The sequence below is a fragment of the Symphalangus syndactylus genome, chromosome 9 (genome assembly GCF_028878055.3).
Source record: "Symphalangus syndactylus isolate Jambi chromosome 9, NHGRI_mSymSyn1-v2.1_pri, whole genome shotgun sequence".
In the NCBI taxonomy this organism is placed as follows: Eukaryota; Metazoa; Chordata; class Mammalia; order Primates; family Hylobatidae; genus Symphalangus; species Symphalangus syndactylus.
In genome coordinates, this window is record NC_072431.2 from 53,552,521 (window position 1) to 53,575,493 (window position 22,973).

Genomic DNA, 22,973 nt, shown 5'->3' on the forward strand with positions numbered 1-22,973 from the left:
CCAGGTATAATGCTACATATTAGATTACTAAGGTGAAAACCTTTTAGTTTCTCCCTCCAGGAATTCACAACTTTCAGGAGGAGGGATGTGGGAGGAAGGATGGAAATGTAGTCGGTTTTTTGTTGTTTTTTTTTTGTTTTGAGATAGGGTCTCACTCTGTCACCCAGGCTGCAGGTGCAGTGGGACAATCTTGGCTCACTGCAGCCTCAACCTCCCAGGCTCAAGCAATTCTCCCACCTCAGCCTCCTGAGTAGCTGGGATTATAGGAGCACACCACTATGCCTTTTTTTTTTTTTTTTTTTTTTTTCTGAGTCAGAGTCTTGCTCCGTCACCCAGGCTGGAGTGCAGTGGCGCAATCTCGGCTCACCACAAGCTCCGCCTCCTGGGTTCATGCCATTCTCCTGCCTCAGCCTCTCCAGTAGCCAGGACTATAGGCGCCCGCCACCACGCCCAGCTAATTTTTTGTATTTTTTGTAGAGACAGGGTTTCACCGTGTTGGCCAGGATGGTCTCGATCTCCTGACCTTGTGATCCGCCCGCCTCAGCCTACCAAAGTGCTGGGATTACAGGTGTGAGCCGCCGTGCCCTGTCGACACTTGCTTTTTTTTTTTTTTTTGAGACGGAGTCTCACTCTGTCCACCAGGCTGGAGTGCAGTGGCGCGATCTCGGCTCACCACAAGCTCCACCTCCCGGGTTCACGCCATTCTCCTGCCTCAGCCTCCCCAGTAGCCGGGACTATAGGCGCCTGCCACCACGCCCAGCTAATTTTTTGTATTTTTAGTAGAGACGGGGTTTCACCGTGTTAGCCAGGATGGTCTTGATCTCCTGACCTCGTGATCCGCCCGCCTTGGCCTCCCAAAGTGCTGGGATTACAGGCGTGAGCCGCCGTGCCCTACTGACACTTGCTTTTTTTAAAAACTCACTGATCTATCAAAATAGTTCAAGCAAGAGGTTGGGAGCTTCTAAATCAGGGTCCTACCACTTAAATCAAGCAAATGTAAGAGAGGATGTGGAGGAGACCCCGCCACGTGCAGCAAGGGTGGGGGGGCAGAAGGAGCACTGACCCTCGATGACAGAGGATGATGGTGTTCTGACCAGAAATAGGGCCTTCCACAGGAGGAGCCCGTCTTGGGAGGAAGATCACGGTTCTGAGGTGAGGCTGTCGCGTGTGAGCTGCTCGAGCTCAGAAGCGTCTGTCTGGGTGGGTAGGAAGGAGGTCCTGCACCCAGGTCTCTGTCTCCTTGTGGAGGGACAGGAAGGGCCCCAGGAAGGAGGCCTTGCAAGAGAGAGAAAAGAGGAGGCAAGGACAGACTCAGGAGGGGCTTCATTTGGGGTTGCTGGGGCAGAGGAAGGGCCAGATGGGGAGTAGAGGGAGAGCGAGAGAGCCGGCACCCCAGGAACCTAAGCGTAGAGCTCAGGATCGGGGGACAAAACCCGTCACTCCACAGCCCTTCTGCCTCTGAAGATCCAAAGAATATTAAACAGTAGAGACAAAACAATGACAACCCAGAAAGGCAGAAGTCCCAAGGGAAGGGCTGGGAATCCGGAGCTGGGCTGGTTCAAAGCCTAAAGCCTCCTTGGGAGTGAAGATAAATGCAGCACAGCGTCGAGTGCCCTGCCGGCTCGTCGGGTGTGCAAACTCTGCAGATTTGTTTGGGGGAACTGGCCTCTGGGCCTTACTGGGCCTTCCTGGTTTCCTGTACCTTTGCCAGAAGCCCCCATCTGTCCCTCCCTCTGTAGGCGCCCTCCAGCTGCCGCCTCTCGGGAGGCTTCATCTGGCTGTGGTGGGTGTAGGGAGCAGCCCTCAGAAGCAGGGGTACTCGGTGTTGGTGGAAGTTGCTAGACGTGCAAGTTTTCCTGCTGACACCAGAGTTTCAGCCGGGCAGGGTGCACCTGGCTTGGCAGGTTTCCATGGAAGGGGTTCTGGAGCGTCTTTTTCTCTTCCTCTTAGCTCTGGATGGAGGGGGGCCGCCTCCTCGCGTCCCTCCTCCCCTCCCCACACGCAGCTGCACCTTGTCTGCTTCATCTCCATGTGCAAAATTACCTTTGGGGTGAGGTTAATTAACTGTCCTCTGAGCAGCCATTGACCCTGGCCTCTGGAGTGCTGAGCTCATCATGGCCATCATGGCCTCCCAGCAGGGGTGTTCCTGGTCCTGCCCAGCCCACCAGTTTCCACCAGTTTTCCCAGAGGCCGGATCTCATGTGCACAAACAGACCAAGCCTCCTGGCCCGCTGGCACCAAACCCCAGCCAGACCTGGGAGTGGTCAAGCCGGGGGTGCGTGGTGGGCGGCAGCATCCCCGTGGGTATAACGGACAGACAGCGCCCCTAATGGGCCTGAAGGACCGCCCCTGCCAGGTGGCATTTGAAATAGATGCCATTTCTGCCTTTGTCCTAACTATTGTAAAGTGCTGTTTATTAGCCTTAAAAAAAGTTAAAAAAAAAAAAAGCCCTTCAAAATCCTGGCTTCCCCACAGAGCTTTTTGTTTGTTTGTTTGTTTGTTTTTAAGACAGAGGCTCGCTCTTTCACCCAGGCTGGAGTGCAGTGGCGCGATCTTGGCTCACTGCAAGCTCCACCTCCCGGGCTCACGCCATTCTCCTGCCTCAGCCTCCGGAGTAGCTGGGACTGGGTTTCACCGTGTTAGCCAAGATGGTCTCGATCTCCTGACCTCGTGATCTGCCCGTCTTGGCCTCCCAAAGTGCTGGGATTACAGGCGTGAGCCACCGCGCCTGGCCCCCCACAGAGCTTTGATTTGTTTTATCTTTAAAGAATTCTGCCTCCCTCTACGTCAGCCCGTTGTTAGTGAGCACCCAGTTGCTTCTAGAACACTCTGTCTTGGCCTTGAAATCTAACTAGAGAGCCAGAGGAGCCCAGCCAGGGTTAAAGAACTTCTGTCTCTCACGAAAAAGAGTCCTGGTCTCTCCAGACAAAAATGTAAACCTTTTATTATAGAAATTTCAGTTTCTCCCCTAGAGGTCGCTAAGTAAAGTTACATTTTTGGTGATCATCTGTTTTGGAGCTCCGTGTAAAACAACCCATTTTCAGTACTGATTTTTAAATCATTCGCATGTTCATTTGTAAATTCGTTCATGCGTTAAACACCAAGTTGAGGCTGGACCCTGGAAGAGATGCTGGAGGGGCAGGGATGGGTGAGACCCTTGCCTTGCCTCAGGGCGAGTCTACAAGCAGCCAAAAGTGATGACACAGCGTGGTGAGAGGACTCAGAAGCCGAGGAGAAGGAGTCAGTGCCATGGGGGTGGTGCACTGCAGCAGGGCTTGCCACACTTTTTCTGTAAAGGTCCCGATAGTGAATACTTTAGGCTTTCCAGGTCAGACGCTCTCTGTTACAGCTCCACAGTTCTCCTGCAAAAGCATGAAAGTAGCCAGCAGCCACACAAACCAGTGAGTGTGGCTGTGTTCCAATAAAACTTTATTTACAAAAACAGGAAGTGGGCCAGATTTAGCCCCTGGGCCAGAGTTTGCTGACTGCAGTACTAGAGCCCTGCTTGTTTGTGTTTGAGACGGAGTCTCCCTCTATGGCCCATGCTGGAGTGCAGTTGCATCATCACCACTCACTGCAGCCTAGACCCTCAGAGCTCAAGCTATCCTCCTGCCTCAGCCTCCAGAGTACCTGGGACTACAGGCATGCACCACCACACCTAGCTAGTTTTTGTATTTTTTATAGAGATGGGGTCTCACTATGTTGCCCAGGCTGGTCTTGAAGTCCTGGACTCAAGCAAACCTCCCGCTTTGGACTCCTGCAGTGCTGGGATTATAGGTGTGAGCCACTGAACCTGGCCTAGAGCCTGCTTTAATAAACCTGCTAGAGGCCATCATGTTAAAGAAGGTAATTGTGTTTGACTTACTGATTGTTGATTTGGCCCAGATTCTGTGAAGTTAGATGCTACCTCGTAGAAGATTATAAGTTGCAAAGCCAGAGGTCGCAGTTATATTGCTGTCATAGCCAGTTTTATTTCTAACTTTTTGATCTTATTGAGCATTCTTTCTTCCGTTCACTCTACATACTTTGACATATATTCCCCTCCGAACCACTTTTACCATCCTACTAGTTCCTCATTAATGAGTGAAATAAATCTTTGACACACACTATGTATTTGTATGAGAATTTGTATGTGTGTATGTATTTGTTTATTTTTGAGGCAGGGTCTCGCTCTGTCATCCAGGCTGGAGTGCAGTGGTGTGATCATAGCTACTGCAGCCTTGACATCCTGGGCTCTGATGATCCCCCTGCATCAGCCTCCTGAGTAGCTGGAACTATGAGCTGTGCCACCATGCCTGGCTAATTTTTTTTTTAATTATTTTGTAGAGATGGAGTCTCCCTCTGTTGCCCAGGCTGGTTTTGAACTCCCGGGCTCAAGAGATGCTCCTGCCATGTCTCCCAGGAGTTGTGTTTGTTTGTTTGTTTGTTTATTTATTTATTTATTTATTTATTTTATTCTTTTGAGATGGAGTCTCACTGTCACCCAGGCTTGAGTGGAGTGGCACAATCTCAGCTCACAGCAACCTCCACCTCCCAAGTTCAAGTGATTCTCCTGCCTCAGCCTTCCAAGTAGCTGGGACTACAGGCACGTGCCACCACACCCAGCCAATTTTTTGTATTTTTAGTAGCGACGGGGTTTCACCATGTTGGCCAGGCTGGTCTTGATCTCTTGACCTCGTGATCCACCCACCTCAGCCTCCCAAAGTGCTGGGATTACAGGCATGAGCCACCACGCCCGGCCTGGGAGTTGTGTTTTAAATGAATGCTTTGACAATGATCTGCACTGTGCTGGGGGTACACTGAAGAGGATATGGGAGCACAGAATTAGGACATAGATTCTGGCAGCCTGGCGGGGGCAGTGAGTGGCTGAGAGGGATGCTGTTCAGAGGCTTCCCAAAGGCCCGGATGCTCTCCAGATTCCAAAGGAGTCAGCCAGTTGCAGAGAGGAGGGGTGGAAGGAGCAGACACACTCTGAGAGGGGGAAGAGTGGTGCGGGGGGACAGGTGTTGGAGACTGCATGATGCCTCCAGGTAATGACAAACTGCGGCCACAGGAGGAAGTGAAGGCAGAGCCTGATAGAGCCATGTGGCGCCTGCCTGGGTTCACCAATCATTTGGCGCCTGTTCCAATCGACATCTTTCAAAAAAGGAGACCAGGCACTGGGTGGGAAGGGCAGGGGAGTTTGACCTTTGCTGCCACCTTCAGTGGTCCACCCTTGTCCCAGTCCGTTGGTCCTGGCCCTGAAACTGTTTTATGCTCAGCAAAACAACAGCCCTGTAGATAACCAGACACTCGCTGCTGAGAAGGCAGGTGAGGGGGTCATCTCATGGAGAATGGCCACAGGGCCTAGGAAAGGCTCCCTCCTCAGGCTCTCCTGGCGGGAAAGGATGAAGTGGAGATCGGCCGCCCCACTGGCACCCATTTCTTTTTTCTTTTTTTGTTGTTTGAGACGGAGTCTCGCTCTGTCGCCCAGGCTGGACTGCAGTGGCTCAATCTCGGCTCACTGTAAGCTCCACCTCCTGGGTTCACGCCATTCTCCTGCCTCAGCCTCCCAAGTAGCTGGGACTACAGGCACCCGCCACCACAGCCGGCTAATTTTTTGTATTTTTAGTACAGACGGGGTTTCACCATGTTGGCCAGGATGGTCTCAATCTCCTGACCTCGTGATCTGCCCACCTCGACCTCCCAAAGTGCTGGGATTACAGGTGTGAGCCACCGCGCCTGGCCAGCCCCCATTTCCGACCGTGCAGTGGTTTTCCAGCATCTCTGCAGAGGGAGCCGCACGCCCGGCGTTCTCAGAGAAACCCGATGAGCCTGGCTGCCTCTTGCTGCGCTTTCCCCCACTCCTGCTCTCTCAACGCCGCGCGTGCCTTTCTGTCCTGGGCAGCCTCCCAGGCCTTACTGGTTCTCTTTCGTTCCTCTTGGTCATGGGGGTGGAACAGCCCTGAATCCCAGAGCCGCTGCCCTGACCACTGCTGACCCCGCAGCAGCCCCTGTGGCTGAGAGCATGCCCTGAGTGCCCAGTGCCTGAACAGGATGAGGGAGCCCACAGGGTCAGGAAGCCCCCAGGCCTCAGGTGAATGCTTCTGGGGCCAGGAAAGCAGCCAGACAGACTGAATCCATATATGCTGAGCATCCAGGCCAGAGGAGGGCAGGGAGCTCTAGGCAGAGACCCCACCCAGGACCCCAGCATTCCTCAGTCTTGTTTATTTCTCCCTCAGGCAGCCGAAGACACACATCCCGGGTGGGGAGGGTGGGGCTGCAGGGGCCAACCACAGGAAGGAGACTTGGAGTCGCCTAGCAAGGGTGAGCGAGCGTCCACAGTGCAGCTTGGGGTCTTGGAGAGTAAGTTGAACCTGCCAGGCGTCTGTTTCCCCCTCACACATGCACAGACCAGGCAAGGACCTGGAAGGCAAGAGGCTGCCAGGCAAAGCGCCCACCTGTCACTTGGCACCGTGAGCTACGCACATGAGCCACATGTGCCCTGACTGCTGGCTCTTTCCTTAGCGCTTATGCGTGATTGATAAATAAAAGGTGCTAAATTGATGGCCTGAAATTGAAGTCATCCCTTTTTCTTCCTTTCTTCCTTTTTTTTTAAAAAAACAAAAACCATATTTTTCCTGAAATCACCCAGTGCTTTGGTTTAACACCCAGAGGATTGGTTTCACTAAGAGGAGCCCACCTAAGTCACCGAGGACTCTGAAACCACTAAACCATGCCACGGGGCCAGCATTCAGCAGGGAGGCACTTTGCACTCAGTAAAACCCAACTGAAAAAATGTGGGGCTTGGTCCTCCCCACTCCCCAGTATCTGGTCCCAGCCCGCCCATGACCCGCATCTCCTCCCCTGAGACACCACCCAGGCAGCCGGGGGCCTCCCACGGAAGCCTGAGCAGCTTGTCTTGCTTGCCCTTCCCTCTGTGCTGTGGTGCGCGTTCCCCATTACCTGGAGGCCTGTAAGGTGTCGTGAGCTGTGCTGATATGGGACAAACATTTGGTGACCTTGAATGAGTCACTCTTTTTCTGGGCCTCAGCTTCTTTCAGCGTAACATGGGCTGGAATAATATCCTCTAGCTTCCTAGCTTATCGGCTGGCCCATTCGTGCATCAATTGCACAGATAAATATTGCACAGCCCCTCTCCACTAGATGCTGTGCCGGGGCCAGAGCTTTCAAGTCGACTTGAGTGAGCTCCCCTGAGATCCCCGGATCCTGAAGTTCATTCTCTTTTGCCCATTAGGATTGGATGGCTCCAGTCTCAGCATTGTGCTCCTGGGTCCCTTCCCTCTTCACAGACGCGATGGAGGGAGGCGGCTGCCATGGGCCCTGATGGGGGAGAGAGAGGCCTCTGACCTGTCTGACTCAAGAGCTAGTCCAACCCCAGGTTCACCTAGACCCTTCCCTTCTCCAAGATGAGTGCTCTGTGGAACCTTAATCTATCCACATAACTCTTGTTTTCTGTGTCTCTGAAGTGAGGATTTGAGGGTTTCGATGGCTACCCCAGTGCTGAGAACTGGCTCACTTTGGCTGAAGTGAGGTTTTGAGGGTTTCGATGGCTACCCCAGTGCTGAGAACTGGCTCACTTTGGTGCCAGGGGACTTGCCCCCTTCACCTCTGGCTGTGCAAGCTGCACAGTCTTTTCCTAATTACACCACCCTGTGGTTTTGCCGACTTCTGGGCTATTCATTATCTACACCAACCTCCAGGTCGTTCTCTACCAAATGTTTTTGGCCAGTCATTCTACATTTCATTTTACTGTTTCTTTTTTTCATTGAGGTGAAATTCACCTCACATAAAATTAACCATTTTAAAGAATACCATTCACAACTTAGTAGATTCCCAGTGCTGTGCAGCCACCATGTCTGTCTAGTTCCAAAACATTTTTATCATGCCACAAAGAGACCTCATACCCAATAGCAGTCACTTCCCATCCCCTCCTCTCCCCATCCCCTGGCAACCACTAACCTGCATTCTGTCTCAATGGATTGAAAGATCCCAGACATTTCATAAACTGGAATCATGCGGTGCGTGGACTTTGGGTCAGGCTTCCTTAGCTTTGCATCAATCATGTTTTGAGATTTGTCCATGTGGTAGCAGGTGTGGGTGCTTTGTTCCTTTCTATGGCTGAATCCTGTTCCATGGTACAGAGAGTCCTTTTGTTTATCCACTCAGTGCTGGGCGTTTGCCTTGTTCACGGCTTTGGCTGTCATGACTAGTGCGCTAGGAGCATGTGCCTGCAGGTATCTGTTAAGACACCTGTTGTCTGTTCTCTTGGGTCAGTGGCTGGGGGTGGAGTTGCTGGCTCATGCAGTGACTCTGCGTGTAACTTTTGGAGGAGCCACTGACCATGTGGATGTTTTCAGCTGAGAGTATTGAGAATTTTGCGCTTTGCTTTTCGAGTTCCCTAGGAAGCAAGCCACCAGTACGGCTGCTTACACAGTCTCCTCTGCATCCATGTCTCTAGTTTACCAAAGTCGTTTTGAATTCTCCTGCCACCCTCCCAAGACTTGGCCACCCGCCAACTTGGTTTCCTCTGCACACTTAGTGAGCACGTTTCCTATCCCGTCATTTAAGCCACTTACGAAGTGTTAAATGCACCAGGCCCCAGGCCAATCCCCCTCCAGCAGCCAGTTTGTCCTGACATGCTCTCCATGCTTGCAGCCAGCCTTCTCTGTGTCCCTTGCATCCCCCAGAGCCACACGACCACACGAGACCAGAGTGTGCTTGTGATGGGGCTGCAGAGATCTCCAAAGATGAGCTCCAGGGCTCTCCTGGTGGGCACAAGGCCGTGGCTGTCTCCCCCGTGGTTCCCTTGCTGGCGCGGCTTGTGTGGCACCATCAAGGGGGAGAGAGGGACATGGTCGGCTTGGGGCAGCAGCAGTAGAAGCGGCACTGGCACTTGGGTTTCTTCAAAGCACAAGGATGAGTGAGAGGTGGGGCTCAGGGCCAGATTAGGGGACACGAACATGCTACTGAGCAGGGTGACGGTGTGGAGCTCCCAGACAGGGAGGAAAATTAGCACAAGGCAGACTATGGCGCAAGAGCAAAGACTCGGGAGAGGCAGAAGCTGGGGAACTTGGAGGGCACCTGCAGGCATTGCCAGCAGACCCGGAAAAGGCAAGTCTCTGTTGAAGGGAGAGGCTCTTCCCTCATCAACACTGCCAGGAGGCGGTTTCTTTAAATCCTAAGGGGACTCGGCCTCCCGATCTGGCTTCCAGGACAGAAGCCTCGTCCTTCCCTGCCTAAGGACCTTCCTTATGCTGTGGGCCAGCAATGGTGTCTGTTTGGTGTGTGTTTGGGGCAGAAAGGGTTGGGGTAGAAGCTGGACCCCCAGCCTGCGCCCACAGCTCTGTCACTGCTCACCATGGTCCTGACCAAGTCTTCCTCTCCGGGCTCTCTCTGAGCCCTCACTTGTCAAACAGGAGGAAGGATGAGATGGTATGGGAGGTCCCTTCCATCACTGATGGCCTCCAAGCCCTCAGAGGTTTGTTCCCAGGGGTTTCACTGTTTGGGTCCACTCCTTCTGCAGCCCAGTTCTTGACTGTGAGCTTTTGACTAAAACTCACCCAGACTTGATGGTGGGCATAGCAAGAGCCTGTATCTCTAAGGCACAAGAGGGGGTTGTGCAGGACTCAACTTGTCCCAGGTGTGGGGACGCCTTGCAGCCCTGCCCAGCTCACCAGGTACCAGCAGGTGCACATGGTCTACTGGGCAGCCTCAGTCCCTAAGGCACGTCCATCCCATCTCAGTGTCTCCCTCTGCACAGGTGGGAGGTATCGGCGATGAGGAGGAGTGGGTCACCCTCTATGAAGAGGAGAATGAGCCTGATGCCCAGACGCTGGAGATCCCAAACCTCACACCCTACACTCACTACAGGTGAGAACAGCAGTGATAAGCTGTTACAGGAGGAAACGCTGGCAGCCCAGGCAGGTGGCTTCTGTTGGCAATAGTAAAACCCAGTCGTACATATGCAAATGAGATGTTTCCTAGTGGTAATAACACTACATCAAAGCCTTAAGGAGCAGGTGGGATGCATAGCTGGGTGTTATTCCAAGGGAGATGATAGGCAGATGTTAGACTCATGAGGCTCCTTCTATCAGTACCAGCTGGCAAAACACCCCATAGAAATGGCCCAGTGTTATTATATTAGGCCGAATAACCAAGAACCACAGGCAGCAGAGACGTGGCACTTTACCAAACTCCACCACCTCTGGAGACTATTAACATGCCGTGTGCAAACAAAGCAGATGTCCTAGGAAGATCCTTCTGCTCCCCTTCCCAAGCAGGGCCCAGGAGCTGCTAGTCTCACTTATCAAGCAATTAACATGCCATTTAACCTTCAGCTTCTTGATCCCCGAAACTGATCCGGGCAGTAAATCCTTGGCCTTAACAAAGGGTAGGTTGATCATGAGCTGTTAGTACTGTGATCACTTCCCGTAAGGCCTTTGAAGGAGATGGAATTTCCAGTTATCACCAGATGTTGAGTTTGATAATGTCATTGTTCTGCTAGGATGGATACATTTCATACGATTGGAGAATGAAAGAATAGGAATTACTAATTCAGGCACTAAAAGGTGAAATTACATCATTGTGAAGAATTTTTCTTTCCGGCACAAAACCAAAGTTACAGTTAAAAAAAAAAAAACAAAACCTAATGAGAGATGCTGTTTAGCTTCTATTCATTTTAACATCCTTCAGAAGCTTAGAACAGACAAATCAGGACACAATACACTGGGTTTTAAAGAAAAACGTGTAGCTTAAAATGAGCTGCTGGGATTCAAGACTTACCATGTGAAATTAACTGAACCTATGTAATTATTTCAAAGAACAGAAACTGTAAGTAGAGATCAGTGTCCCTGTCTGAAACTCAGGTACATTTGGGGAAACCTCTATAGTAAATGTGTATGTGCACACTTGGGATTTTTTTTCTTGTATGTAAATTGAATTCAAATAATTGTTTATGTATATATAAAGAAGAGACAGAACTGAAAGCATTCCTCTAGATTTTAGAGTACATCGAACTCTGCCCTCATTTTATAGTTAAGGAAACGGAGATCATCTGATTTGCTGAAGGTCTCACAGTTACTCATTGGATTGGAATCACAGAGTGTGATGTGAGCTGATAGAGGCCTCAGTTACCTTACAAAGTTTATTCTGCCAAGGTTGAGGATGTGCCCGTGACCCAGCCTCAGGAGATCCTAGCAACATGTGCCCAAGGCGATCAGGGCACAGCTTGCTTTTATACATTTTAGGGAGACATGAGACATCAATCAATATATGCAAGGTGAACATTGGTTCAGTCTGGAACGGCAGGAAAGCTTGAAGCAAAGGCAGGAAGACACCAAGCGGGGAGGGGCCTTGCAGGTCACAGATAGGTGAGAGACAAAGGGTCACATTCTTCTGAGTTTCTGATGAGCCTTTCCAAAGGAGGACATCAGATCTGCACTGATCTCAGTGAGCAGAGGGATGACTTTGAAGAGAATGAGAAGCAGGTTTGCCCTAACGCAGCTTGTGTTTTCCTTTTAGCTTAGTGATTTGGGGTTCAAGATATTTTCCTTTCACCCCTCATTCTTCTCCTGAACCAACAGAAAAAGAGGAGCAGGGTGCCGTTGGTCATTTAAAACACTGGACTTCAAAACTGCCATTTGGTGGTGACATCCTGACATTCTGATTCTGTCCCATAGCTACTTGCACTTTACCCCCTCGAGGTTATCCTAAACTTGAATCAGGGCAACTGATAACATCAATTTCTGGACACCCAATCCATCCAACTACATTTCACTTGCAAATTTAAAATTGTTGAATTGCAACTGATGTACCTGTACCTTTCTTTGAAGGCTTTTAAGGAAAAAAGGGCACATATGCAATTTGCATTTTTTTTTGAGGCGGAGTCTCGTTCTGTCACCCAGGCTGGAGTGCAGTGGCACGATCTGGGCTCACTGCAACCTCTGCTTCCCCAGTTCAAGCGATTCTCCTGCGTCAGCTTCTTGAGTAGCTGGGATTACAGGAGCCCGCCACCACGCCTGGCTAATTTTTGTATTTTTAGTAGAGACGAGATTTCGCCATGTTGGCCAGGCTGATCCGGAGCCCTTGACCTCAGGTGATCCTCTGCTGCCTCCTGCCTCAGCCTCCCTAAGTGCTGGGATTTGATCCCCCATCACCTCCTGCGTTGGCCTCCGTTAGTGCTAGGATTACAGGTGTGAGCCACCACACCTGGCCACAATTTGCACTTTTAATGAAACCAGGTGAAAAGAGGGTGTCTTTGAGCAATAGCCTTTATGATATGAGTAGACACCTATCTGAGCCCTCCCTTGAGAAACAGTCAGCGCCTTTGTGGTTTTGTTCTTTTCCTTCTTACCTTTGCTTTGCCGTAACTCTCATCCGTGGTTTTGCCTTTAGATTTCGAATGAAGCAAGTGAACATTGTTGGGCCGAGCCCCTACAGTCAGTCTTCCCGGGTCATCCAGACTCTGCAGGCCCCACCCGACGTGGCTCCAACCAGCGTCACGGTCCGGACTGCCAGTGAGACCAGCCTGCGGCTTCGCTGGGTGGTGAGTGGGGGTGAGAAGAGAGGCTGGAGGCACACAGGTCCTGAGTTAGCCAGGGCACACACTAATCCAGGGCTTAGGAGTTTCTTAGTCACGCCTTTGTCCTAGTCAAAACTAATCTCATTGTCAAACCAAAAAGTATTGCATTTTACAATTAGTGTTGGATCTCAGGCCAGCCCAGGAGATCTGATTAATTAGTAGCATTACTCACTCTCTTCTTGGAACTGAGGAATATTCCTTGGGGCAGGAAAGCCGGTGGTGCCTCACTCCAGACCTCTTAAGTCCTTAAGCTAGGTCAACATGGAACCAATACTCAATATTTGTAAGAGAGCCAGCCTGATATTTAATCAGAACATTTGCCCACAAAATTAAGCCAAAATGTATTAAAAGAAATCATATGCAGCCAAAGTTACTGACAGGGTTTCATTTAATTCACAGAACAAAAGTTTCAGGGAAGAATAAAGTAGATGCTTCTAAGACTGTTTCCCCCAGGAACGCCTCCTCCACGGAGTTGGCCTCACAGGACAGGCCCATCCCTTACAACCTGTGAGGGTGGCAGTTCTGAGATGTCAGCTCATCGCGGCCCTTTGTTCATTCCTAGCCCCTGCAGGATTCTCAGTACAACGGGAACCCTGAGTCCGTGGGCTACAGGATTAAGTACTGGCGCTCAGACCTCCAGTCCTCAGCACTGGCCCAAGTCGTCAGTGACCGGCTGGAGAGAGAATTCACCATTGAGGAGCTGGAGGAGTGGATGGAATACGAGCTGCAGATGCAGGCTTTCAACGCTGTCGGGGCTGGGCCGTGGAGCGAGGTGGTGCGGGGCCGGACGCGGGAGTCAGGTGAGGGGAAGGCGATTCCCATCTTGGAGACACCACGTTAGAGATGGGGCTCAGTGCCCCTGAGCCTCCAGATCCCAGGCTAATGGTGTCTCATTGGCCTGTCCCACTTGTGTCTGTCTTGGAGCTTTCCTAATCCTGGGTTAGGCCAGACTCGGCAGGAATTTCCATCTGATTTCATTAGGGCCCCAAGCCATTCATTGGAAACTGGCGATGATTTCCAACAGGGGTTTGACTCACATTACTATTTTCTAAATTAGGGATAATTTTCACTAACAATGATGAAAAGCAAGAGTGTGTAAAGTTCCTATGGGGAATCTTTAAAATACAAGGTATTGAGGACCTTCTTGTCACAAATTAATAGAGGTAGTATATTAAGTAATCTAGGCTGTGGTAATAAATAGGCCTCCAAAAGTTTAATTGCTTGAACATAATAGGAGTTTATTTCTCACTCGTATTGTGGTCTACGGTGGGCGTTCCTGTTTGGCGGGTGGCTGTCTTCCATGAGGTGATTCAGGGACCCAGGCTTTCCCGTTCTGTGGGACTAATCTCCTTCTGCACCCAGCTGCCAGCAGGGAAAAGAAGGCAAAGAATGGGCCTCTTCAGACCTGTTCAGGAGTGGAACGTCACTCTGTTCATCTTCTTGGAGCTCAGTCATGGGGCTCTGCCAGTTGCCAGGAAGAAATGGAGCAGTGTTTTTGGCCAGCCTTGAGCAGACCTCTGCTACACTGTGCTAATGCTGAAAGTGGCGGCCTAATCTTCTAGGCTTTGTGGACTAACTTCTACCAGCCAACTGTGGGTCAGAGGAGCTTTTCTTGCCCGCCTCCTTGAATTTTTAGAAACCCAAGGGAAGGACGGCAATCAGCGCTCATGAAGGACGCACTGTCACCTGACCCCGGTCCCTTCAGTCTGATCTGAATTAGTGAGGTTCTGTCTAGAGAAGGAATGAACCAGCTGTACCTCTGCCCCAGGCTTCTTGGATGAGAGACACAGCATGTGCTTGATAGACGTAGGGACTGTTCATTCTGGACTAACCTAGGCTGTTAGAAATATGACTTAAATTCCTGACCTTTGTCCAGACATGGGATGAGGAGGAGGTGTGAAGGGTTGAGATGGTGAACTGGGTCGGTGGCCAGAGGAAAAGAACAAGACTTCTCCACTCCTTCCCCCAGGGAGTCTAGATCCATTTTGCTTATTGATGTCAAACCCTGTTATTTGCTCTCTTTTCCTTCTCTTCTCTGACTCTGCGTTAATGAGAATGTTCGGCTCCATTGTTTTTGCTGTCGTAGACATGGCTCTGTTTCCTGGAGACAGCTCCTGAGCCCAGCACAAGTCCTCCTTTCCTTGAGGCTCCCAGGGGACAGAATTGCCCTTGAAGCTGGGAAGTCAAGGGGTGGCTAGGGCCTGCCCACAGCTGTTTCCACCCCAGAGTCCTTGGAAATGCCCTGGGGCCTGCCCTGTCCCCCACCCAGAGCCTCCCTGCTTCTGTCCCTGTGCTACGATGCCATGCAAAGAGACAGTCCCCCTGTTGTTGTTTTCAATAGAAAAATTAATTAACTTGCTAGATGCTGGGAACTGCCTTAGGAGACACAGTTGGAACTCAGAGTGACTTTGATGGGAAATAGATGAAAGATGAGCTAGGAAGCCAAGTGCATGACGGGTATCAGAGAAAAACCTCGCACAGTCAGCAGGAGGAGGGGAGGACGTGGGGGCACAAGGCCTGTTGGCATGGCTGGAGGTGGCTTTGGGGGGCTGCCATCCTCAGGACGGAGAAGTTTAAAAGGGAGGAAAGCATAGACACCTGGGGGGCCCAGGGCTCCCGGGCCTGGCCTGTCTGCTCCACAGATGAAGGGGGAAACATAGAAGGTGGTGCCAAGGTGGGAGGGTGGCCTCTGAGGACAGCTGGAGTGAGGACGCAGATCAGCTCCCAGCAATAAGGAAAGGGGCCTTGGAGCCCTGGGCGGTGCCGGCCCCTCACCTCTTCCTAACACTCATCCATGCCAGGTGCTGCGATGGGTGCAGGTGTGCCCAACACCACCCCTCCACCCTCGAGGCAGCCAGGCCGGGGTGAGGAGTCTGCACCCTGGGCTTGGGCCCAGTAGCGCCCGGCACACCGAGGGCACCAGCACGTGCCCAGTGTATCTGCAGGTGCCACCCGCTCTGTGTGCCACAGCGTGGAAGGGCCTGGGAAGCTGTGGATAAAGGCTCCTCTCATCCTTTCTTGCTCATTCCCCAGGTCCTGCCAGTGACAGGTCTGAACCTGCCACTGCCCTTATAAGTTGCTGTAATGCACAGTGGGTTGCATCGCACACAGCCCCCTGGGTTTCCTCAACACTGGTCCACTTTCAGTCACCAGCGCCAAGCAAAAGCTCCTGTGCCACTTTGCGGCTTTATTTCTTCCTACTCTTCTCGGAGGGCAGGAGGTGAGGGTAGACGGGAGGACTCTTAAGCAGTAGCAGGGAGAAGCGGAGCCATGGCCGTGTGGGAATGCTCTTAGGGCATGGTGTGAACCCTGGAGCCCACCAGTGAGAGCCCCGGAAGAGCAGCCATGGTGACAACCAGTGTGCTTCTGAGAGGACCAGTGTTTCAGGAGGGAACTGCCCAAGCAGCAGGGCTGGGCCCGGTATCCCTCAGCTCTCCTTCAGACTGCAGCTTTCATTACATTCCAAAGGAAAGGTGGAGATGCACCCACACACAGCCTGGGATTGTGGTCACATAGATTTCCAAAACCTCCGTTATCTTCACTGTCTGAATCTTTGTGACAAAGGAGAGAACTTGAGAAGTTCAGAGGGACAGTTCTAAATCCAGTAAAAGGCAGGCCAGGAAAATAGTTTTTCAAAATTAAAACTTCTGCCATAACCAACAAAAAATTATGGATAAAATATAACTTTCTGGAATCTTAAACGTATTGGCCAGGCAGGGTGGCTCACACCTGTAATCCCAGCACTTTGGGAAGCTGAGTCTGGAGGATCGCTTGAGTCCAGGAGTTGAAGACCAGCCTAGGCAACATAGTGAGACCCCATCTCTACAAAAAATACAAAAATTAGCCAGGTGTGGTGGCATGCACCTGTAGCCCCAGCTACTTGGGAGGCTGAGGCAGGAAGATGGCTTGGGCCTGGGAGTTTGAGGCTGCACTGAGCTGTGATCGTGCCACTGCATTCCAGCCTGGCCAACAGAGCAGGATTATGCCTCTAAAAACTAAGTAAATAAATGAATTCATCAACACACTCATAAGAAAAACAGGTAAATCCTCAGGTGTCAGAGGCATAACAGGAACTAGAAAGAGTTCAGCAGGAAGTGCTGGGCTGGTGCCTCAGCTGCCCTGGGTGGGATAGGGATCAGGTTGGATCTTTCCTGGTGGTTTCAGGACCTGGGGTAAGGAGTCTGCACCCTGGTCCTGGGTCCAGCAGTGCCCTGCACACTGAGGGCACCAGCACACACCCAGTGTATCTGCAGGTGCCACCAGGAACCGTAGATACACTGGGCAGGCCATGCGGTAACAGGAGAGTCAGCTTTGAATCTGCATAAGGGGAGAGTTAGGGCCTAAACTCCTGCACTTGAGACATGGCTCTTGAAGGCCTTTCCCTCCTTCCTAGGAGAGGCTGAAACTCTGCCTGCAGAGGTTTGACTGTATGTCTACTTGGACTCTGAGTAGAGAATGAAAAGTCAGTCTGAGTCCTGTGCCCAGCTTGGGACTGGGTTTTGAATTTGCATTATATGAATGGCCCAGGAACTCCCAGAACAGAAATTAATGTAACATTTGGTTCCAGAAACCAAAAGCACAAGCAACTAAAGAAAAAGTAGATACCTTAGACTGCATCAGAATGAAAACCTTTATGCTTCAAAGAAAGTCATAAAGGAAATGAAAAAAACTCCCCAAATGGAAGAAAATATTTGCAAATTATGTATCTCACGAGGGATTTATATCTAGAATATATAAAGACTTCACCACAAAAAGACAAATGACCCAATTAAAAACTGGGCAAAGGATCGGCATAGACATTCCTCCCAAGGAGATTTACAAATGGCCAGCAAGCACATGAAAACATGCTCAGCATCATTAACTGTTAGGGAAATGCAAATCTAAGCTGCAACGAGATAACACTTCACACTTCTAAAATAAGATGGCTAAAATAAGAAAAATTGGACAATAAGAGGTATTGGTGGGCATAGAGAAATTGGAACGCTTGTACGTTGCTGGTGTGAATATTAAATGATTCAGAAACGTTGGAAAACAGTTAACATTCCTTGGGAGGTTGAGCAGGGAGTCACCATACGACAAAGCAACTCTACTCCTAGGTATGTACGCAAGAGAACAGAAAACATATGTCTACACAAAGTCTTGCACATAAATGTTGATAGCAGCTTTATCCACAGTAGCCAAAAAGTGGAAACAACCAAAATATCCCTCAGTTGACAAATGGATAAATAAAACGTGGTCTATGCATTCAATGGATGATTCAACAATAAAAAGGAAGGAATTATGATACGTGCTACAGTGTGGATGAACCTTGAAAACATTAGGCTAAGTGAAAGAGACCAGGCACAAGAGACCACATATTGTATGATTCTATTTGTAGGAAACATCTAGAATAGGCAAATCTAGAGAGGCAGAAAGTAAATTCATGGTTTCCTAGACTAAGAGAGAGCATTTGAGAGGAATGGGAAGTGATGGGTGATGGAAACAGAGCTTCTTTTGGGGATGATGGGATGTTTCAAAGTTCATCATGATGATGGTTACACAACTCTGAATTCACTAAAAAATGTTGAATTGTACAATTTAGGGGAATTGTATGATATATTAATAATCTCACAATAAGGCTTTAAAAAAAAGCTCAGCCTTCCTGAGATTAATTTTATACAGATAAAATGTTATTAAAATAAGTATGGGCTGGGGGCTGTGATTCATACCTATAATCCCAACACTTTGGGAGGCAGAGGTAGGAGGATTACCAGGAGCTTGAGACCAGCCTGGGCAACATAGCAAGACCCCATCTCTACAAAATAAAAATAAAAACTATAGAAAATTAGCCAGGCATGGTAGCACATGCCTGTAGTCCCAGCTACTTGGGAGGCTGAGGCAGGAGAACTGCTTCAGCCCAGGAGGTCGAGCCTGCCATGAACTACAATCACACCCCTGCACTCCAGCCTGAGTGGCAGAGCAAGACCCTGTGCCTAAAAAAAATAATAAGTATGGCTCATAGATTGTACATTTTGCCTATGGTTGGAAGGCCCGGAAAATCTGTGTATAATATCTTCTTACCCTCAGGGAAAACAGTGATCAACTCTTCCTGAAACAGTTACATATCATACCCCAATAAAGGATTTTACTCTCCTCCAAAAATAAAACAAAAAGAAAATACACAAAAAACTAAAGAAACGTGGTTTCAGGCCAGACCATCTGGGCAATCAACAGAAGCAAAAATGATTCCTCTCTGGAGAGATATTGCCAAAGCCAAATTATCCAAAATAAAAATCAAGCCTTTTTAAAGATGAATCACAATTGTCCAGCACACAGGCAATAATTTGCCATGAGTAAAAATGACCAGCTTTAAAAAAAGAGAGAAAGATAGAGGGCTCCAATTACATTAACATACATACAAGTCTGAGAGAAATATATAATAACTACATTTAAAATTATTAAAGTCTTAGTAAAATAAAGCATTAACATTTTAAGTAAAGATTAAGGTACCATTTCTTAAAGCAGATTTGTTTTTAGAAAAAATAAATGGGACACAATCATTGAAACTGAAAGCAGTTTAGACACTGCCAAAAAGAGAATTACCAAATTAAAAGCTAGATTTGAGTAAATAACTCTTAAAACAACATAAAGACATAAGATTGAAAATAAAGAGATTAAAAGACATGAAGAACGGAATGAGATCTACCACATAGCTAATAGGACTCAGAAGAGGAAGAAAATGAGAGTTACAAAATACACAGAGATAATAGATGAGAAATTCCAGGGTTGATGGAAAGCATTATTTACAAGACTGAAGAAACACCAATCCCGAGTGGAGTAAATAAAACTGAATTCATACCAAAATGTATTTGGTACAACTGTAAAATGCCAAAGAGAAAATCTTAAAAACAGTTAGAGTGAAAGGCAGATAATCACAAAGGCAAGACCATTTGACTGAGGTGACTATTCAGGAACAAAAGAGGCCAGAAGACAATGGGATAATAATCTTGAAGGAGCTAAAAGCAAATAACTGCCAGCCTCAAATTTTATACCCAGATAAACTAATCTTCCAGGATTTTATTCAGAAAACAGCAAAGTAAATGCTATATAAAAATGAAGACAATTTAATCAAAATAGAAATATTGTTTTGATAATTTTTCAAATAATACTCTTTTTTTTTTTTGAGGTGGAGTCTCGCTCTGTCACCTGGGCTGGAGTGCAGTGGCATGATCTTGGCTCACTGCAACCTCTGCCTCCTGGGTGCAAGCAATTCTCCTGCCTTAGCCTCCCAAGTAGCTGGAATTACAGGTGCCCACCACTGTGACTGGCTAATTTTGTATTTTTAGTAGAGATGGGGTTTCACCATGTTGACCAGGCTGGTCTTGAACTCCTGACCTCAAGTGATCTGCCCACCTTGGTTTCCCAAGGTGCTGGGATTACAGGCATAAGCCACCACAACCGGCCAAGAACACTCTTTAAAAAAAAAAAAAAAAAGGAAACCTATGGCAAAACTGCTGATTTGAGACTCTTTTTTTTTTTTTAACAAATATTTCCAACTGTTGGAAACCTATCTTTATGGTAGTCAAGAGAATGCAGAGGATAATATTTTATGTGTAAATGTATTCCAGGGTTTTTCTTCTGACTTTGTTCTTTTCAGACAATCTTGTATCATCTTTTACACAAGAACCCTGAGAAGACTTTCTCTAGCAATGTTGTTTATTTTTGTAGATGCTGCTATGTTTTAATTAATATTGAGATATAGATTTTGTATCAAAAGAAGCAAGTGGATTTACCTTTGTCCTAGCTGATTGTAGCATGTATGGTGATATGGTTTGGCTCTGTGTCCCCACCTAAATCTCATCTCAAATTGTAATCTCCACATGTCAAGGGAGGGACCTGGTGGGAGGTGATTGGATCATGGGGGCAATTTCTGCCATGCTGTTCTCATGATAGTGAGTGAGTTCTCACAGGATCTCATGGTTTTATAAGGGGCTCTTCCTCCTTTACTCTCTCTTCTCTTTCCTGCTGGCATATGAAGAAGTTCCTTGCTTCCCCTTCACCTTCCAGCATGATTGTAATCCTGAGGCCTCTCCAGCCGTGTGTAACTCTGAGTCAGTTAAACCTCTTTCCTTTATAAACTACCCAGTCTTGGGTATTTATTTATCACAGTGTGAAAATGGACTGATACATAATGGCTAGAGGGGAATCACACAGAGCCCTTGCAGAATCCACTGTATCAGCTTCACTGTTTTTCTGTTCATAGTTCATGTTCTGTTCACTTGTTCAGAAGATTTTGATCAAGAGTAGGAGTTGTTCTTGCAACTGAAGCGTTGTTTTGTCAGTTATTACATTCTTTCTTATTTTGAGGGTTATAGGTTACAGAAAGGCATTTTTTAGTTTTTAATTGAATTTGTGTTTAATTAGAAACTTTGGTGCAACACATATCGCTCTGGGAAAAAAAGTTTGGGTTCACGTGTTTCCATCAAAAATTTTATAATTGGGTTATTGATCTTCATTTCAAGACGTGGATGATTCAGATTCTGGACATGTTGAATGCTGGAATAACGAGCTCCCAGGGACCCCTCTTAGACCACGCTATTTTCTGGTTGGTGCTGGTGCTCCATCTCTGCCCCTCCTCCCACCTGGGGAATCTCAGGGTCCCAGATGCTGCAGGACTTCAGCAACCCCTTCTTGTGTTTAGCTCATCAGAATAGAGATTTCACAGCCTTCTTCTCTGGGAATCTCCCCACCTCTGACTGGCAAGGCCCTCCCAGGTGCAGCAGTTTTGACTTTGTGCCTTCCCTGGCCCTACTAACATCTGACACTTACCCTCCCCAGCAGAAAACTTGATCCTTTTTTGAGATGAGGGGAGGCAGGGAGGAGATGGGGAGGTGAAGGGGTTGCCAGGGCTGAATGGTGAGTGGACCTGATGGAGACGGAGAGGGATTGGAGAGAGAATGAAACCACTGCCCTTTGTCTGAAATAAGTCTCCCCTCAATGGAAATAGCAGCTCCTGGGAGCTTAGGAATGGCCCAGTGTGCAGGAGTGCTGAAAACACTCAGGGAACATATAGCAGAATGCTCAGAGCCACATTTCAATGAAGTTTACAGTTTTTAAGTGCAGTTTAACAGGTTCTGTGACATCTTATGATATATTATGATATATTCTAAGGATAAATGAGGCCTTAAAAACCAAGAGAGACCACATGAGGAGGAACAGCAAGCTGCATAGTGTGAAATCCTACAGAGGGGAGAGAAAAAAATGAAGGAGAAAAGAAGCCATGGAATGGCTTTGTTTTTAATGAAAGGGGAATTCCCAAGAACATCTCAAAACATAAGATGTCAGGTTGGAAAGGGAGTTGATCTACTTCAAAACAGATGATGGGTAAGAGGTTTATTTTTCAATTCTTGACAACTTTGCAACTCCATGGCAGATCTTGTCCTGGTAGGATTTAAATGCACTGAAATTTCCATCCTGAACTCTGCCATTTTCTCCACTTTAGCTGCCTCACCTCCCTATCTCCATGTGAGAAGTTCAACCACGTTCAAAGCCCGGTTGGTGTCTGAAATGCTGCAGTCCCCAGGTTGCCCTCATTCTCCAAGGACAGGGTTGGCTCTCCAGTAAATGCATGCTCATCCCACCACATCTTAGAAAAACAGCTGTGGTTTGTAGGTCTATAGGGAGAGTTGGGCACTCACAGTTTCCCACAGGAAGCAGTTAAAGATTACAAAAGTGGACCATTTGTGTTGCTATGACAATGCCCTCTCTTTTTACAAACAGGGCAGAAGTTTTAGAACCTGGTACCAATGTCTTGGGCATACAGTGTTTGGTGTTCTTACCTTATTCTAAATAAATTCAGATACGTTGTAGGTTTACATTTTTTTTAATGTTAGTGCCCCCTTTAGCTCATAGTTGATTCAAGGTCCCACTTTATCAAACTTTTGTATAAAATGAGCAATGTGCAAGCCATTTCCTGGTAGCAGCCATGGTGGCATTTAAGACACCCTATGGGAGCTTTGTGCAAGCCCAGAGAGCAGGAATGAGCCGGGTGGAGCCACAGCTGGAAGGCACTGGGGACTTGGGGCTGCATCTGTGACAAGCCCCCTTTCTCTTTGGAGAACTGAGCAAACTTAACATTGCAAGTATTCCCTTTCCATGACACCTCTCTACTCAAATAAATGGATACTACTTCATAGAAGCACTGAGTAACTGAATGAATGACTCTCAACTGACATATTTGGGAAGATTGGACTGGCTGGCATTATCTCCCTCTAAAAATAGAAGGGGGCTCACAGTGGTTTTATAGTGACAGGCATCACTGGGGTTTTTGTATTTTGTGGACACATTCACTGACCTACACCCAGCAGCAGTCCATGCAGGGAGGTACTCAGCATGGTAGGGAGAGAAGGGG

At 48.5% G+C, this 22,973-nt stretch overlaps 1 protein-coding gene across 4 annotated transcripts in view; it reads left to right on the forward strand.

Annotated features, from left to right (window-relative positions):
* The window catches only part of SDK1 (sidekick cell adhesion molecule 1), a 973,914-nt gene that overhangs the window by 811,314 nt on the left and 139,627 nt on the right, over positions 1–22,973 (forward strand). For all 4 annotated transcript variants that reach the window (XR_010122494.1, XR_010122492.1, XR_010122493.1 and 1 more), the window contains exons 23-25: positions 9,764–9,873; positions 12,397–12,547; positions 13,146–13,383. Coding sequence is in view for 1 of the 4 variants with exons in the window: in XM_063646050.1 (XP_063502120.1) it covers positions 9,764–9,873; positions 12,397–12,547; positions 13,146–13,383 (499 nt within the window). In the remaining 3 variants the exon portion in view is untranslated. The remainder of the gene's footprint in view (positions 1–9,763; positions 9,874–12,396; positions 12,548–13,145; positions 13,384–22,973) is intronic.